An 11,762-nucleotide genomic window follows, 5' to 3' on the forward strand; every position below is an offset into this window, starting at 1 on the left:
AAGTTGCACACGATGTAAAAGCATTTTGCAAACCGTAAGGTAAATTACGTTAATTCTGCAATACAAACAGTGAAAAGTACCATCTCCCAAGCGCCCCCAGTTCATTCTAGTTAGAACTCATCAGGATCCCTTAGCACTGTATTCACATCTCTGTGATACATCCAAACGTGTACGAGTGCAGGAACCATTTGCATCAAGTGTGGCAAATGCCTAGTTATGCTTGACCATAACTACACCTAGGAGACAGTTAATGTACCAGCTAGAATGGAAAGTTAATCGTTCCCAGTTCTAACGAACTGCAGGAACCCTTCTCATTCTCACCATTTTTTAACATAATAATTGGCAACAAAGCTAAAGGCTTCTATCCCTAGCTCCGTCGTTCCAAATTCTTCCCGGAAGCCGGCAGAATATAAATTAACCACCACGCCGCCGCACGCTGAGAGAACTTCCGCACATCCATATTCCCTTTTGTCCCCCCACCCCTAACTAAATCGCCCAAGGGAACAAAGGCCTCAGCAGCAGGCCCCAGTTCTTGCCTCCGGGTGCCAGACGTCGGTGCGGCGCCCCCAAACACCTTGCCAAAAAGAGCTCTGCAGATGGAGATTCAGAGCTGTGGCTTCCCCCCGAGGATGCGAAGCAAAACCAGCTAAGAAAAGTAAAACAAACGAGCACAAAATTACACTCCAACTCAGGCCCCACGGACTTCTTTAATTTCGGCGGGAGCGGAAACGGAAGTCCCGGTGGGGTCATAGAGTGGGCTAGTTCCGGTTCCCGGGCCACGTTCGCGGCTAGAGCGCCTCCCCTCCGTCGGCCGTCCGAATCCCCCGTTGCTTCGATTTCCGGGTGCGGCTTCTGTCGTAAAGCCGAGGCCTCTCTCTTCAAACGTGGCGTCGTGGGTCCTTCGCGCCTCGCCGGGGGTCTGCGCGCGAGGATAGGCGCGGGCACTTCGCAGCCAACAGCTGGAGCCAGTCCTCGCGTACCGGGACCGCCCTGGCACCTCTGATCCCTCAGAGTTGGCCGACTTTTAAGCCCTCACGATTGAGTCCCTGATTCGCAGCCTCCAGGACTGCAGCTCCAGAAGAGAGCACTCCTTCGCCCATACCTGTGCCCCATAGGCATGCTCTGTCCTGTGAGGTGCAGCATTTGACATCCCTACCCCACGTTACCACTTCCACCTTAATTTCTGCCACGTCTGCCTTAATTTCGTTCTTAACCTCCTTAATTTGAGACCCCTCCCCCTCCTGCTTCCAGAAGAGGTCTTTTTTTTCCCCCCAGTTCTGTAAAAGAGGAGTTTTGGGTCTCTTGCAGAAAGATTACCTTTAAGACTGAACATCTGTTTGATAAGTAAAACAAGTTCATGCTTACTAAAGAGTTTGTGGGCAAAGCGAAACGCAGTGCACATAGGAAACTATGGCTGAGCACGGGGCTCACATCACAACTGCTTCTGTGGTGGATGACCAGCCGTCCATCTTTGAGGTGGTAGCACAGGACAGTTTAATGACAGCAGTGAGACCTGCTCTTCAGCATGTGGTTAAGGTAAGGTATGAATTCTCTGAAAGGTTTGAGAGACGACTGGGTATAAACCAAACCAAGAATTTGGGTTTATTTGGTTGCCTAGGTTTTGAAATTGCCAGTTAGCGCATAATTCACATCCTATGATTTCAGGGTTATTGAGTCCCTGTTATGTGTAGAGCCCTGTACTGAATACCCAGCACTTCAGGAAGTGACTTAAGCCCGAAGTATTAGAATTCAGAGGAGAAAAAGGAAATGTGAATACAATGCATAGTAATTGTGAAATGGAATTAAATTCTTTTATTAATTTACTTTGTTTCAGGTTCTTGCAGAATCAAATCCTGCCCATTATGGCTTCTTTTGGAGGTGGTTTGATGAAATCTTCGCCCTGCTAGATCTTCTGCTCCAGCAGCATTTTCTGTCTAAAACCAGTGCCTCATTTTCTGAAAATTTTTATGGCTTAAAGCGCATTGTAATGGGGGACACACACAAGCCTGAGAGATTGGCCAGTGCTGGCCTCCCAAAGAAGCAGCTTTGGAAGTCAGTTATGTTCCTGGTTCTTCTTCCCTACCTGAAAGTGAAGCTGGAGAAGCTGGTTTCTAGCCTGAGAGAAGAGGATGAATATTCAATCCACCCCCCTTCTTCCCGCTGGAAACAGTTTTATAGAGCCTTCCTGGCAGCCTACCCATTTGTTAACATGGCGTGGGAAGGCTGGTTTTTTGTACAACAACTTCGCTACATCCTAGGAAGGGCTCAGCATCACTCACCATTGCTGAGGCTGGCGGGAGTTCGGCTAGGTCGACTTACAGTTCAGGATATACAAGCCCTGGAGCACAGAGGAGCTGAAGCCCCCATGATGCAGCAACCAGCCAGGAGGTAAGTCTCTAACATCTCCCAAAATCTCTCACGAAGGAATTCTAAGATCTTAACCTAATTTTATGAAACTAACCTTCCTCAGTCCACTTTGAGGTATTTCATAAATCACAGAAAAATTTTTGTGTGCATAAAACAAGAGTTGCCATCCTGGTAACCTCATCATACTAGCTACATTTTTATGCATGCTTGCTGTGTGCCAGGCCCTGTGCTGTCTGCTTTACGTCCATTATCTCAATCCTCCTGACAGCGTAATGAAATAAATTCATTACCTTGTTTAACACCTGAGGAAACTAAGACCTAATAGCTAAGTACCTTGCCAAGGCCACATAGCTAGGTGGCAGAACTGAGATTCAGCAGTTCTCAAAACTGTGCTCTTAACCACGATGCCACTGTTTCTTGTTAGTGTTTGTGTTCTCCTACAGATTCAAATATATATTCCTCAATATTGCTAAGTCGTTTTTGTTAAGTGAGTTTTTTCTTGATATACTATCTTACACACACACACACACACACACAGATCTATATAATGAATGTCTCACTAATTTCTTTCTCAAAACAAAACAAAATAAAACAAAACCCCTAGTCATTAAATACAAAGTTTAGCTCCTATACTTCCAAAATACTGTAAGTCAGAAAAGGGAAATCATTTCAAATAGATACTAAAGGAGACAGTGCCAATCTAGCAATTTACTTAATCTCCAAACTGAATCAGTGATTCTGATGAAAAGTGTAAGTGGAACATTTATATTAGTCATTCTGCGATCATACCTAAATAAAGTTTCTCCTGTTGCTTCCTTGTTCTATTCTCCCGCCAGTGTTGGTGAGAAGATAAAGTCAGTTCTGAAGAAAGCTTTGGGAGGTGCTGCCTTATCCCTCTCTACTGGCCTTTCTGTGGGAGTATTCTTTCTGCAGTTCCTCGAGTGGTGGTACTCATCTGAAAATCAAGAAACCATCAAATCACTGACTGCCCTGCCTACTCCACCACCACCTGTACACCTAGACTATAATTCCGATTCTCCGCTGTTACCCAAAATGAAGACTGTGTGCCCACTGTGTCGCAAAACGCGGGTGAATGATACTGTTCTTGCCACCTCTGGCTATGTGTTTTGTTATCGCTGTGTATTTAATTATGTAAGGAGTCACCAAGCTTGTCCCATAACAGGTTATCCAACAGAAGTACAACATCTAATTAAATTGTACTCCCCTGAGAACTGAAAGGGATTAGCATTTTATCTCATGACAAAATTATTGCACTATAAGGCTGAGAACCTGATTTTCAGCACAGTACCTAGCACTGTTTGATTCTTCTCATCCTCAGTTCATAATTACATGAACTTTACACCACTAGAGTTGACTTCTGAATGACATGTGCATTAACGTTGCCAACACCACCCCCCCAGTAGAAAATTCACATGTAACTTTTGACTCCCCCAAAACTTAACTACTAATGGCCTACTATTGACCGGAAGCCTTACCGCCAACATAAACAATCAATTAACACATATTCTGTATGTTAAATGTATTATATACTGTATTCTTGCAGTAAAGTAAGCTAAAGAAAATATTAAGAAACTCATTAACAGAAAATACATTTATAGTACTGTACTGTAAAAAATCCACATGCAAGTGGGCCCAAACAATTCAAATCTGTGTTCAAGGGTCAACTGTATATGGATTCTTTAAAAGGAAATATCCATTGATTTAAACCTTTTAACCTGCTCTCTAGACTCCTACTTAGAGTTTAGCAAGCTGGTTAGAATAAGAGAATCAGGATTGACAGGGGACATGGAGGTCACCGTAGAGGAAGTAGATGAAAGAGGATAGTAGAAGCAGCTTTTTCTTGAAGAACAAGCGGTATAGAAACTCTCAGGAAAAAACCAAGTTAGACCTCATAAAGTGGGTGATGGGGAAGCAGGCCTTTTCTTGAGAAAAGAAAGCATTTATCTGCCTATGAGGAAGAGATTTTAATCAGTTTGCAAACAATGTGAAATGTGGATCTGCTCTTTACAGAAATACTTAGAAACGGTTTAGAAAAACAAAGCACCTTCCATATACTGTGAGCCACTTGTTAAGTAGCATCTGCTATAGTGTATCAACTTTTAAGTAAGATTCCTTTATGAGCCATACATATCTTTTCTTGGGAAACTGGTTAAAGAAAAATAGGGGTTGAGGGTATATACAGAGCAGTCTGAAGATTTCAGTGTGAAAGCAAAACTAAGCAATCAAGAGATGACATAAAATACGGATTTAACTATGATTGTGCAAAAGAATCTTTTAATAAGCTCTTCTTGCTGTTAAGAGTTTGCTAAACAGGCACGAATTATTCTATTACTAAGTTTCTATGAAACGCTTAAGTAAATTTTAAGAATAAATGTTTTTGGCAAAGAGTTATTCCAAGTTGTCAAGATTATATGGAAACTTAAAGATTACCTGAGGTGGGGACGCCTGGGTGGCTCAATTGGTTAAGCCGCCTCCAACTCTTGGTTTTGGCTCAGGTCATGATCTCAGGGTCGTGAGATCAAGCCCTTGGTGGGCTCTGCCACTCAGCGTGGAGTCTGCTTGGGATTCTCTCCCTCCCTCTCCCTCTGCCCCGCCCCCTGCTTGCTCTCTCCCTCTCAAATAAATAAATAAATCTTCAAAAAAAATTACTTGAAGTGTTTAAAGTACATTTTCATTCAGACCACCTCTGACTTTGAAGTATTTTTGTATCGACATTTTGCTTTTTTTTTTTTTTTTTTAATCCAATACTTGGAGGGAAAAAACCTCTACTCCAACAGCAAGAATTCAGCTTGTGTGAAAGATCCTGTATTAGAAATACTACAGAAACACTTAAGTTGCTTATGTAGTAAAATTCATGCCACGGGATTGTCAGGTTGGTGAAAATAAATGGATAGTGGAAGGATGAAAATAATTTAAGGGCCTCTGGTGAGAGAGGTGTTTTCTAATATTTTAACTCATTTAGCAATTCAAAAAGAACATTCTCTGATAGTGCAAAGTTGATAAAATTATATTTTGAAATGGAATAACCTATGGATTTGAAAATATTAACATTTTTCTGTACCATAAGAAATAATGAATATTTGTTAAAGTTCTCGTTAAATTGCAAGGTTTTATCAAAACAAACACCATAGTTAATTAAACATTTTTAATACAGTAATCAGTCCATAAGAAAACTGAACCAGATTCAGGATGGAAATAATGTAGTCCTCCACGAAGATATCAAAGCCAGATTTTTCACCTTAACCTAAGAAGGAAAACATGAAAGTATCAGCAATTCAAAAGAGTATCAAAGAAACACTCATACATAATAAAATCAGTACCCAAATAGATAAGAACATTTCAATGCGGAAAAACCACAACCACAATCAGCTCAGAGAGAAGATTAAGGAATCATACCCTGGTCAAAGCCAACACTGAATCAATGGCAATACCAGGTCAGACTATACTTCACTCATCATCGCATCATTGCATATCACATCCTTATATACCTAAGAGCAGCCTAACGTTATTTTCACATCCAAGAAGACTTAGGTTAACCTATGAAAAAAAATAAAGGCTTCTACATAGATAAGTTTTGACCATGGACTTTCAATAAATATTTTCCACTGTGCTTGCTTTAAAAACTCTGCTGTACAAAAATGCAAACTTGAACAGGTTTTTGGTTTGGAAGAGCTTTTTTGTTTTTGAAATATAGGAGTGGAGAAGCATTTACGGTTCAAAAACTTCTTTTTTTAATGAGCCCAAACACCATGCATGATAAAATTCCAGGATGTCTGTCAATTACAGTCTAATTCTAAAGCAAAAGCTTTAGAAAAGATTTCCCACTAAATTCCATTATAAACTCCTTTTCATTTAATATACAGTTTGATTTACAATTCTGCCAACGAAAATAAAAAGCATAGTCATAAAGTTTTTATACTGGAATCTTCTATCTTAAGAGTGCTAGACCCAGAGAGGCTATGTATTATTGCCAAAGGTCCACAGCAAATTAACTAACAGTAGAGCTGGAAAGAGAACAAAGGTCTGATTACCAGATTTACATGTTTCCACTACCAGCTAAATATGAGGTTTAATTTCATTTTTCTCCAGGCCATGGGCAAGATAAAAGAAGCAATGCAGGGGCGCCTGGGTGGCTGAGTCAATGGAGCATGGGACTCCCGATCTTGGGGCTGTGAGTTGGAGCTCCCTATTGGGTGTGGAGATTACATAATATCTTAAAAAAAAAAAAAAAAAAGGCAATGTAAAGTCTAGGTAATTCACAACCTGGATAATCAACTTCTGAATAAGAAAGCTGACTGCATTTCATTTATTCTAAATGACACCTTCTGGTGGTATGCTATCACTGACATGGAAAAGTAGTTGGATCACAATGTCACCCTCCCCAGCCTATCAGCATGGTATTGTCAGTATCTAACCATTCTGGAGACAGGACATGCTTCCTTCAGCCATCCATAAATCTTAATAGATCGATACTCCTTAGTTAAAAACCGGCAGCCGGCAGAAACTAAACTCCATAAAAAGAAACTAACAAAGTGCCCGTTTTACAGGGGTTATGCTTGAGCCTTTAGCTCAACATCCTCTACGAGGTGAAGTACATGTTAAAAATTAGGAAAACAGAGGCTGAGAGAACTTTGTCTAAAAGCATGAAACTTGGGAGCAGAGGTCCAAATGTGCTCTCACCATACACAGCAGGCACACATCCCTAGTTCTCTTCCTCAGTACACTTTGCTCCATCCGGAGTGCCTCCCCCAACGCTTGCAATCTGGAGAACGCCTAATTATAGTTTGAAAACCTTACTCAAACGTCACCTCAGTAAAGTGGTCTCTAACCCTCAGTCATCCTCTCTTCTGACTCCCACAGCACTTCTCCCCACCACAGCACGCATCGCACGTCACTTATTCACCCATGCACATCCCCCACATCCCGTCTACCCCACCAGCGCCACGACTCTGAGTTCCTAAAGAACCAGGGCAGTGTCTTACTGGCCTCTGCATCCATTACACTCAGAACGGTGCCTGGTACGTGGGACGAGGGTCAATAAATGAACGTTTAATTCAGTCAGTGGGCGACCCTCCCGCCTAAACCTTAAGCTCCTCGATTATAAAACCATCAGCACAATAACAAAGCCAACTTACCTCCAACATTGCAGGTGGGTAAAGAACATACCTCAAGCATCTCTAAGCCCCAGCCCCCACCCAAGCTTCTACCTCATGGCTGCTGCACGGCGCCCCGCGCAGGACAGCCAGTGCTTACATACAGTGAACCCTCAACAAAATAATAATAAAGTCCAACCCCCAACTTCAGCAAAGACTGAGAGGAGCCGTCCTTGCTGGGAAATAAGAGTAAGGCCGAAGCCAGGGCTCAAACCAAAGACCCAGACAGGAGTCCGCAGCCCGCTTTCTTAACTCCTCAAGCTCCTATGCCCTATCTCGGGAGGCCTGCAGAGACTAATGGCAGACGACCCTCAGCCTTTTGGTCCCTGGCTACAACCGGACCCGGTACTGCTTTCCGCTTCCCGCTTCTCGCGGGCCTCAGCCTCGCTGCCCCGCCGGCGTCCCCAGCCCAGGAAAGCCCTCACGGAGCAACCAATCCTACGGCCGCCAGCGCATCACGTGGGCGACAGTCTCTGTCTGCGTGGGTTAGAGGAGCAGCCAATCGGAGGGCGAGGAAGCGTCAGGGGGTGGAGCAGGCCGGAAAGCGCAAGCGCCTTTTGTGTTGCTTCTTCGCGTAGGGTTTTCGTCCAGAGGCTAGTGCGTTTCCAGGCTTTGAGCGGTTCCTGCTTTCCTCCCAACTCCCTCCCTTGGGCTTTGGGACGTCTGTTGCCCGTTGCCGGTGCCTTACTTCACAACTGCAAAGGGCGTCTGAGAGAGTTGTGCCTTGGCTTTCCGGGAGGAATTATCGATTCAGATAGTGATCCAACAGGATTTATTGCGCATGTCCGATTTCCGCGGGAGGGCTAGGGGTTAGGGTGGACGGTGGAGGTATATGTCCCTCTCGGTCCAGGGAACTCTGGCTGGCCGGGCTCTTGGACGCTTCCTAAATAAGCAGGAGGTACGGCAAGAAAAGTGCAGCTAAATATCAAAGAAACGCGCAGGAAAGACTTCCTGGGAGAGGTGGCATTTGATCTGAATCTTGAAAGAGGGATAGGTTTTAAAAATTAGGAGATTCTGGGAGAAGGAATATTTTAACACCCGATTTAAATGAGAAAGCGTGGGGGAACTTAAAATTTTAGGGAAAGTCGAAAAAGTGTGTTTCAAAATTCGGTGAGTTAGGAACCCCAGGAGAAAACTTAATATATATGTCCTCTAGCAACAAAGACAACAAAAACCCAAAAATGCCTGGGGCACAACCCAGACATACTGAATCAGGTATTCTGGGATTGGAGCCCAGGCAGATGTATTTTTAAGAGGTGCCCCAGGGATGATTCTGATGCACACCGAAGTTTGAGGACCACTATTAGTGTTAAAGAAAGGGGGTGGTGGGAGATTTGAAAGACAAATCAAGACTTTGTCAAGGACGGTGGCTTGCTGGCTGTGTAGATTACGCTACTCTGGAGGAAGTAGGAGATTTGAAGATTTCAGTCAGAGGAGATCCATGATCAGAGCTGTACTTTAGAAAACAATATGCAACTGTTTTTAAGTAGATCAAAGGAAGGCAAAGTAAAAGAAGAGGAGATATTGCAAGTGATTATAATGGTATAGGTGAGAGCTAACAAGAGCCTAAATTAGGATTGTGGCAGTAGAAATGGAGAGGTGACCTATGAATGGCAGGTGAGGAATGTGATGTCAGATAGGGAAGGATAGAAGGTGTCAACCTAAATAAAGAGGAAAACTGAGGCAAGCTCAAATTGTCAAAAAGATGAGTTTATTCAGGAATAGCAGAGGAGTTGCAGCTCAAGACATGCAAACTGTAGCTAACTACAGTGAGTGCCTTGAGGGTTTGGGGTAGATTGTATTTATGGGCAGGGAATGCAAGGAGGAGAGAGCTCAGTTAGAGACTTAAAATAAAAAACAAAGGGAGACCAGCTTTGAAAATTCACCAAGCAGACAAAACCAGTCCAGTCATACAAACAAAACTCAATCCAGTTTATTTTGCAAGACCGACCCCACCTGGGTCATTTCTTGTTCATACCTCTGGAAACCACAAGCAAAACTTCCTAAGGTTGATATGAGGCAACTCCCTATCATTGAAGAAAATTCCAATATCAGTTTTCTGTAACCCACGCATCTATGGGAAATGAGTCTCAGCCCTTAAGTTTTATTATCCTGCAGGCACATGTGTGAGATTCATTTTATATCCTCCGGTTCCATTTTAGATTGCAATTCTTTCACAAAGGACATGAAGAAATAAAAAGGAAGAATGGAGAAAAATGGAGTGTCTTCTGTACCAGACCTATTAAGGATTTCCATTGTACTTTAGGGACAGGGGAGGTTGGACAGTGAAGATAATGGGTCTTTGCATGTGCTGTTTTTTCTCCCTAGTTTTTGCTTCCTTCCCCATCTCTCCCTCTCAACCTGGTACATTCTTACTTGCAGGTTCCAGCCCACATAGCCATCTCATTTATGAAATCTTATTCTCACAAGCATAGTTATTGTCACTCGTCAGAGTACCCGGAGCACATTGTTCATCCATTGTTAGCTCTCCAGAGTGGCACTAGGGTATAGTGGCTGTGCATGTGGACCACATTTGCAAGCCGTTCTAAGAGTTGAATGAGCACATAGAGAATGCATAGCACACAGAGTGCTCACCTGATGTTATTCTATATGTCCCATTGCAATGAGTTGATATATATTTTTCCTCCAGATTGTGAGCAGGACATGTGCCTCATTTTGGCTAACAGTAAGGCTGCATGGCCGAGTGATGGTAAATGAGATTTGGAATTAGATTGACAGGGGTTTAAATCCCAGCTCTGTTATTTATTAGGTGTGTAGCCTTGAGCTTTACTTCCCTGAATTCAGTTTCTTCATTTATAAGATGGTGAAAATAATGCATGTCTTACAAGTTATGAGGACAATTTGAGACAGTCAAAGTTGCATATCTGGCCCAAAGAAGGCAGTCACTAAATGGCAGTTTTTATTGTGATGTGTAGCCCCAGAGCATAGCACCAGGTACAGAACACAGGAAGTGTTTCATAATTGCTTATCAAATGAAAAATTGACATTATGTGCCAGGCACCATGCTAAGCTCTTTACGTACATCATCTCCTTTCATTCTCATAAGAATTGTACAGAGAAGGCATCATTATCTCCAATTTACACAGAAGGCATCTGAGGCCTGGCTTTGCATAACCAAGATCTCAAAGCTAGTAAGTGCCAGAGCAAGGATTTCAACATCTTTGGTCCTCAAAAAAAGAAAAAAAAATAGCTGATTGAATGAGAGAATGAAAGTTGAGAGCCTTACTCAGAGTCAGTTAGTGGTGAAGGAGAGCCAGCACCATCGCTCTTGGTCAACGTGCTCTCTGTAGTCTTGGAACCATCTCTATGAATGAACTGAGAGTAGACGGAGGCTGGTATTTGGCAATTTGTGTCTAGTATGTGCAAGGGCTGTGCCCTAAATATCACTGTTGATAAACTGAAGTGCTTAGTGAATACACACATCTTAAATAAATTGGAGGCTCTAGTGTTTAGCCAATTGGCAACAGCATGGCTGGATTGCTTTCCCAAGAACTAAGCAGAAGCACTGTCCAAGCTACTGATTTCAAGTTGTTTTGTATCATGGACATTTGCATTGAGGTTATGAGAATCAGGATGTGAGATCCTCTCTGGCCTGATAACCTAACCATTCATATCCAGGAGGCTTAACTAAGGAAATTCAAAGAAGGAAGAGAAACTCCCTCTGCTCCTCATTCATATTATCCCTCCTCGCAATTTGGTTCTGCAAAGTGCACTGAAAAGGAAGGAGAAGGAAGAGGAGGTGGAGAAGGAAGGGGTGGGGGAGAGGAGGAAACAATCCAGTTCCTAGTTTTCCTGCCCAAATAATGTTCTTCCTGTTCACTGGGAAGAAAGAAAGGAGATGTTTAGGTAGATTACTGCTTTTGAAGACTCTTAAGCAATCCAAAATCCCAAACTTGAAAGGCAGTGGAAGGAATAGGAGCATTTGTAGTAGGCAGACCTGGCTTTGAACTCCCACTCTTCCACTTACTGGCCGTGTAATCTCAGTCTCCAGGTGGTATGTCACACTCCCAGCTTGACCCCTTGCACCCCAAAGCACATACCCAGTAAATGACGGTCATTTTTCTCTTTCTACACATAAGTAATATCAGAAGGATTTCAGTGTGAGAGGCTGAGAGCTAAGGCACGTGACGGAACTAAAGGTGAGACTGAATTTGGAGGTGAAGTGAGTGAAAAAGCCAAAAGCAGACCTTTGGAGTTTAT

At 43.0% G+C, this 11,762-nt stretch overlaps 1 protein-coding gene, 1 long non-coding RNA gene and 1 other non-coding gene across 3 annotated transcripts; 1 reads left to right on the forward strand and 2 right to left on the reverse strand.

The window, feature by feature from the left end:
* Positions 1-773: 773 nt before the first annotated feature.
* On the forward strand, positions 774-4,939 carry PEX12 (peroxisomal biogenesis factor 12). The gene is made up of 3 exons (XM_008695407.2): positions 774-1,536; positions 1,835-2,388; positions 3,204-4,939. The coding sequence occupies exons 1-3, from the start codon at positions 1,411-1,413 to the stop codon at positions 3,601-3,603; spliced, it is 1,080 nt and encodes a 359-aa protein (XP_008693629.1). The 5' UTR covers positions 774-1,410; the 3' UTR covers positions 3,604-4,939.
* A 579-nt stretch (positions 4,940-5,518) lies between these two features.
* Positions 5,519-7,970, reverse strand: LOC103667287. The gene is made up of 3 exons (XR_569726.2): positions 7,524-7,970; positions 6,420-6,601; positions 5,519-5,632 (listed from the first exon to the last, which is right to left on the reverse strand). It is a non-coding gene; the product is annotated as an uncharacterized LOC103667287 (long non-coding RNA).
* LOC121105072 lies at positions 5,755-5,851 on the reverse strand. Its single transcript, XR_005837502.1, has one exon. It is a non-coding gene; the product is annotated as a Z30 small nucleolar RNA (small nucleolar RNA).
* Positions 7,971-11,762: the final 3,792 nt, after the last annotated feature.

The sequence above is a fragment of the Ursus maritimus genome, unplaced genomic scaffold (assembly GCF_017311325.1).
Source record: "Ursus maritimus isolate PB19 unplaced genomic scaffold, ASM1731132v1 scaffold_24, whole genome shotgun sequence".
NCBI classification, from domain to species: Eukaryota; Metazoa; Chordata; class Mammalia; order Carnivora; family Ursidae; genus Ursus; species Ursus maritimus.

What these genes read in the sequence shown, in the direction of transcription:
- PEX12 (XM_008695407.2), top strand. Translation starts at nt 1,411, where the DNA reads ATGGCTGAGCACGGGGCTCACATCACAACTGCTTCTGTGGTGGATGAC. An exon ending in CTCTTCAGCATGTGGTTAAG is followed by an intron (nt 1,537 to 1,834) that starts GTAAGGTATGAA and finishes ACTTTGTTTCAG; the next exon opens with GTTCTTGCAGAATCAAATCC. An exon ending in ATGCAGCAACCAGCCAGGAG is followed by an intron (nt 2,389 to 3,203) that starts GTAAGTCTCTAA and finishes TTCTCCCGCCAG; the next exon opens with TGTTGGTGAGAAGATAAAGT.